Source organism: Castanea sativa, chromosome 5 (genome assembly GCF_040712315.1).
Source record: "Castanea sativa cultivar Marrone di Chiusa Pesio chromosome 5, ASM4071231v1".
Taxonomy (NCBI): Eukaryota; Viridiplantae; Streptophyta; class Magnoliopsida; order Fagales; family Fagaceae; genus Castanea; species Castanea sativa.
The window spans coordinates 554,170-560,605 of record NC_134017.1 but is presented as its reverse complement, the minus strand read 5'-3'; the positions used below and the strand labels follow the sequence as shown (position 1 = coordinate 560,605).

The window sequence follows — 6,436 nt, the reverse complement described above, 5'->3', positions numbered from 1 at the left end:
TTAATTTTTGAAATTCACATATCTTTGAGGAAATGTTATACTAGGCCTACTTAATTAAATACGATAACCCTACTTGTACTACATTGATTAATGCATACACATGGCTAAATTTAACTAAGCATTCAAGGAATTTTACCTAAATTTTGGGCATTCTTTGGTAGTAGCAACTTGTTCGTTTTTATGTTTTGCTTGATTGCAAGTTAGTTTTATGTAAGTCCAACTAATTCATTCAATCATATACTCTGCAAAAGAGATTCATTAATAATAATTGAGACTGACATTCTATCTCTTCCCACTCCTAGTCTTAACAATTAAAATAAATAAAAATAAAAATAAATAAAAAATAAAAAAGAAAGAGAATAGAACTAGTCTACACACATAAAGAGAATAGAAACTAGTCTACACACATAACTTGCGTTGAAGTTTTGAGATTCACTTTCTCTATGAAAACTCCCCAATTTTTTGTGCTGAAGATGACAATAATATTCATTTAAAAAACTCTTATTAATCAACTTCATTTCCAAGTGTGCAATGCCGCCCAAGACTCTAGCTCAAGTCTTAACTAGCATGTAGAAGATTTATAAGCCAAGAGAGAATGGAAAACCAGTTGAAACTAACCAACTACTTCCACCAATGAAGTTCCCAGGAGTGAAAGATTGAGCATCGGAAGCACTTGTAATCACTTTGAAACCACGCCAATTCACCCTTTTAGCGGTTCCAGCACCATCCCCAGTGTTGAGATACTCCCCATAAAACAAAGTATCGAGTGCAAAGTCCCCAGCCCAAATGTGCCATCCCTCAGGGTGAATCACGTTACTTATAGATGTTTGCATGATAACAGTCCTAGAGTATGCTTTCCATGGTCTACCAAGATATGTTGGGAAGCTACTTCGTACTGATATCAAATCATTCGTGGCTCCAATCCTGCATTTTTGGATTACAATTCCAGTGTTTTGATTTGGGTCAATTCGACCTTGGGCTGTGACCATGTTCTTTTGACCAGGATTTGGACGCCTTGCGTGGATGTCACAATCTTGGAACACAGCTGCAGCATTGCCAAAGATGAAATCAACAGTACCTGCTACTAGGCACTTCACGTAAAATTGACGGTTGGAGTGTACGTAAAGGGTGTCTTGGTGTGCAAGCATGTCGCATTCGTAAAATGCTGAGAGGTCAGCACCTACACGGAGAGCTACAGCTTGGTGCTTTGAGGAACCTGCTGTGTTTTCGAAGGTTAAGTCCCGAGCTAGAAATCGTTCTCCAACCACGGCTGCAAAACCAAATGGAAAAATTCATTTATGTCAACCAATCTATATAAATTTAAGTTATTGACACAAAATAAAAATAATATACACCTCGTATTGTTCTAATTGGTTTAGGAGATGCAAAATACAAATCCTTTATATCACATTTTGTACTCGTCTCTATATTCCACCAATTATGACTTATTATGCGCTCTTTTTTTTTAATAAAATTACTGATTTTAAAATGGAAAAAATCAAATCTAATAAGTAATAAACAGGAATGTTATAATATAAACATGAAAAATTTCACAACTATTTAAAGTGACAAATTACTATTAAAACAAAATCATTTTAACATAAGTTTTATTATTAATTAATACCATTTTTATAATGAATCAATTACAATGTAAAAACTTTTTATGTTATCCACGTACAATTTATCGCTACGGGAAAGTCAGAAAATCTATATATATATATATATATATATATATATATATATATAAATGCAAATAAATATTTCTATTAAATAGGAGAAAGTTGAGCCTGTGGCCCATACTACAGCCTTTAATAAATATTTCTATTAAATAGGAGAAAGTTGAGCCTGTGGCCCATACTACAGCCTTTAAAATATGCATCACATACAACGTACGGACTTTAAATATGCTACCATAGAGAGTACAGCATATGGGTGGCTTGGTTAAAAAAGCTTAGAGACTTTTCTACTTGTTTAGCAAAAAAAGAGACTTTTCTACTTTTATTTTAGAAGCTTTGATTGCAAGTTGCAAGTTGCAAGTTGCAACCCCATGTGAGCTGTGACCCAAGACCAGGACCAAAAACCACGTACAGCAACTCAGCAAGTAGAATGGGTTGGCGTGGCATAAACATAATAATTTGATTTTCGTGTTGAAAAAGAGTGAGAGTGAGAGTGAGAGAGAAATAGAAGAAAAGACAATTAAAGTGAAAGGTAGCGGGCGCTGGAAGGAGTTCAAAATGGAGAGAGATCAAGACCGATTAATTTGTACAATGACTTGTTGCTTTTTGGACCCCCTCTGCCCCTGCCTGGAAAAACTTTACCCTGTTTCCGGTGCACTGGGGTTACCTTATTAAATAAATTAATAGATGCAATTAAAAACGGTAGGACCTTTATGGATTGCCTCTGCCTGGGGTTACCTTATTAAATAAATTAAAAGATGCAATTAAAAACGGTAGGACCTTTACGGATTTGGAGGTTTCCTACAAAATCATCATCTCACCTATGACTATATATATGATGTTGACATATCTTTTAAATTTGGGCAATTGGGATTGCAGTACATCATAGTTTGAGATGAGACGAGAGTATTAACAGTGTGACTCTCACAATTATATATATTTTACATATCTATTGATCTCTCAAACTTCAAAAATAATGTGAAAACGATTAAAGCAATAATTTTTAATTTTTAAACAACATTACGCATATTTTTATATGTTTTTTTACCTATACATATTTTCAAAAAATACAAACAAACACGTTAGTAGAACTACATTAACAAACAAACCCCAAAATTTCTCAAATCAGTTGTCAAACAGAGAGTATCTTATGCGTCATGTGCGTGAGACATCTCTTATTAACAGGTGGGTCCCCATAAGTATGAGGCCCACCTGTGAAGGAAGGCTTATACGCTTGGCGCGTAGAAAACTTTTTCTGTCAAACACGCCATTTGCTAGCTCGTGACTTTAAAAATTGAAGAAAACAAATACTTACGTACACCGTAGTAAAAGGAATATATGGCCAAAAAAACACAAAATGATAAAAAAAGAATAAAGGATTTAGCTTCTGTCTAGTGGCCAGTGTGGCACTGGACAGAAGCTGAACCCAAAAGTAAGAACTAATAATAGAAGGAAGCATCCCGGAAGGAAGCATCCTACTTTTAGTTTTGGATACTTTAAAAGGGAACAAAATTCAAGGACACGTGAAAGTATACGAAAAATCAAAGTGTATGTCTGTACGTACCTAATAATATACAGTATTATTTTTTTGAAATGCGTACCTAATAATAATTTAATAATGTGAAAAAAAGACCAATCATGTCCATCTGTAAACCAAACTTTTTTGACCCAAAAAAAAAAACAAAAGCTGTAAACCAAATTTTTTGTATTTATCATATATGATGAATAAAAGAGATAATAATAATAGTATACTTCAGCAAGATTCTTTTATTTTGAATTGTATATTATAAAGTATAAAGTTGATAGTTGAAGTAAAGTCTTCCGAGGCATTAATAAGAAATTTATTATTATTAAAATTAGTAAGTAAAAGAACGGAGTGTTTTTGTTTGTTTCTTTCTAATCTCGTGCTACATACTTTTCTGTGTTTCATACTATGACTATGTGACTTGTCTTTTAGTGTGCAAATTATTGTATTACGTTCCGTAATTAATGTGGTAAAGAACGAAAGGACATGACTCGGGAAGTTGGTGGTAGGTCCCAACATCTATAAGTTGATTTTGTTACATGTTGACATGAACCATAATTTCAGTTTGAAAAAAATGACGAACTTTATTATAATCATATACGTTATGGAAATGACTTTAAAACGCTGTTTACTTCTTAGTTAGGGCATAGGGACAAGCGGACAAAGAGCATGCATGTGGTCTCAGATTTCCAAATGAGAATTTAACCATCCATCAAAAGTCTATAAAAGAAGATATATGATATGGACGCCTTAGCTATACAGTCGTAGCTAGAATCAGATTCATACTTTATATCCACTTCCCTTTGTCTACTTGATTGGTTTGGGTGGGTCTGAAAACCTGCGATTCTCTGTACTAAACACAAGCATAGAGGAGCACAGCTAGCTGTGGGCTGGAGCACTCTATCAAATTAAACGTTTTTTTGTTAATTGTTGGACATATTAATTAAGGGATCATGCCTACATTACCTCAGTGCTAGGACATATTAATTGTTAAATTACCGATTGTCTCAAAAATTTAAGCTGCTAAAATATTGTAAATTTAATTAATTAACTAATACTTCTAACATTAATTAAAGACATCATTTAGTTTATCTTCAAAGCACAAGATATACGAATACATATATTGTTTATCTATTCTGACAGTTTTACTTTGGTCAGGCCAACAGATATGTTTATTTAACCTTCGAAGTTTATACCTTGTTTTGCCATTAATGACGTTTTTTTTCTGGCACTGACCCGACTCCATTGTCAGCAAACAAATGCATCTCAAGTTGCTTCCTTTCTCTACCATGTGCATCAACTAAAGCATGTGCAATTACCAACTCTAACCTAACATATAGATCGATGCAAGCCTCAACCCATCAGTTCACCACGACCTTTCCCAATTAGCTACAGTCTACAGAGTACAGTAATTAAAGACACATGTCCCAGTCTTTCACATTGGCTTATATAATATGTCCGAATATGCTAACAGGATTTTTAATAAACTTAAAAACTATCAATTTTTTTTTATAAATAATTTCCACCTTATATTAATAAAATGTGATAATCCCCTCAATATCATATTTTAACAAACGAATATTTAAATTATCATTTCTGATTTATGATAAATCAGATTTATAATAACTAAAATTTATAGTATAATTCATAAGAGATATGGCCAAGCTAAAGAAAAGGAACATGGACTTACCCACTGTGGCAGATTTGAAGGTGGTGGTTCCATCCTTTACATTCTTATTACCGGTAATGATGGTGTTAGATCTCCCATCTCCCAAAAACATGATAAACTTCTTTTTCTTTGTCACCTCCACATTTTCCCTGTACACACCAGCTTTGATCTTGATTATGTATCTTGTTTTACTATTATCTGGTGCTGCAGCCACTGCTGCCGACACAGTCTTGTAGTCACCACTGCCATCAGCTGCAACCACCACATTCGGTGTCAAAGTAGATGACTGTAAAAGCCTCCTATCCCCAGCTGACAACCACTCTGGCCACTTAACACTTTCATCCACACTATCATCCTCCTCCTCCTCCTCCTTCAGCTTCCGATTCTGCATTTTCATTCTCTGAATGGCCATATCAGTATCAGTCATGTTCTTGATCATGGCCAACGCATTACTACACATATGCTCCACATGTACCTGTTGCAGTAACAGTTAAATGATTAAGTTTAGCATTTCCGAATAAGTTAAATTTCTATATAAAAAAACATCATATCAAGAAATAATTTTGAGTTTGAATATTATTTACATTTGATCGTATATTTAAAAAGTTCAAAAATTTAGAGAGAATTTGGAAATTTATAGGTACCTGCCCAGCTAGTAAGGCCTGGCGGGTGTGTTTATCAGCATCATCGTGAGAGAAGCCGTCTATGCAAGTTTCTTGGTTGGTAATTGCTGAGCTTATTAAGGTTTTGAGGTCATCAGCATGTTGGGACAAAGATTTCTTTGTTGGGTACAACTGGAGATCTTTCACAGCATCGTGAAGCTCATCTAATGTTTCATCAATGGTCTCAAGGCAATCATGGAGAGCAACCTTTTCACGCTTGGAGAGATGCTTTGATTTTGTGAGCTTCATAATGACTTTGAAGTTTTGTTCGACAGCTTTGGTAGTGAGATTCAAGGACTTTTCTATGACATCCTTTTTGCTGGCCAATTGAGCGGTGGCTCCAGGAACAGTGGCAATAGCTGAGTAACATAAATCAGGGTACAATGTGCTGCTACATGAGTTTTTGAGTATGGCATGGGCAGCAGCTGAGATCTCATTGTGGGAGCTGTTGTTGTGGGACTTGGTAACTCCGGCAACAATGCCTATAATTGCAGCAACAACCAACAGAGTGGCAAAAAGAGCCAAGAAGAGCTTCTTTTTCTTGGAGATTGAAATGTGTTTGGTAGTGGTTTCAAATTTTGTGGCCAAGAATTCCTTCAGGTGAGTCATTTTAATTTGTTCGTGGATAAATCAACAAGGGGTTAAGGATAAAAGACTAGTGTATGTATGGGTGTTGTCGGCTGAGTGTGAGTGGTGATATTTATAGACTTATAGTCATAGTGCCAGGCTGCTCAGATCATGGGACATCAGCTATCATGAATTGTGAGATTGAGGTAGATTAAAAATTAAAATTATTTCGTCATTCAACTTATTTTTGTTGGGTCTTATTAAGCTCCGTTTGGATATTCTCTTGTATTTGCGTTTTCAGTTTTTTTTTTTTTTTAATTATTATTAACTTGCGTTC

General features: G+C 34.8%; 1 protein-coding gene across 1 annotated transcript; it reads right to left on the bottom strand.

The window, feature by feature from the left end:
- Positions 1–238: 238 nt before the first annotated feature.
- On the bottom strand, positions 239–6,219 carry LOC142636157 (pectinesterase-like). The gene is made up of 3 exons (XM_075810264.1): positions 5,515–6,219; positions 4,892–5,345; positions 239–1,270 (listed from the first exon to the last, which is right to left on the bottom strand). Exons 1-3 carry the CDS (start codon positions 6,139–6,141, stop codon positions 579–581), a joined length of 1,773 nt encoding a protein of 590 aa, XP_075666379.1. The 5' UTR covers positions 6,142–6,219; the 3' UTR covers positions 239–578.
- Between the last annotated feature and the right edge of the window lie 217 nt (positions 6,220–6,436).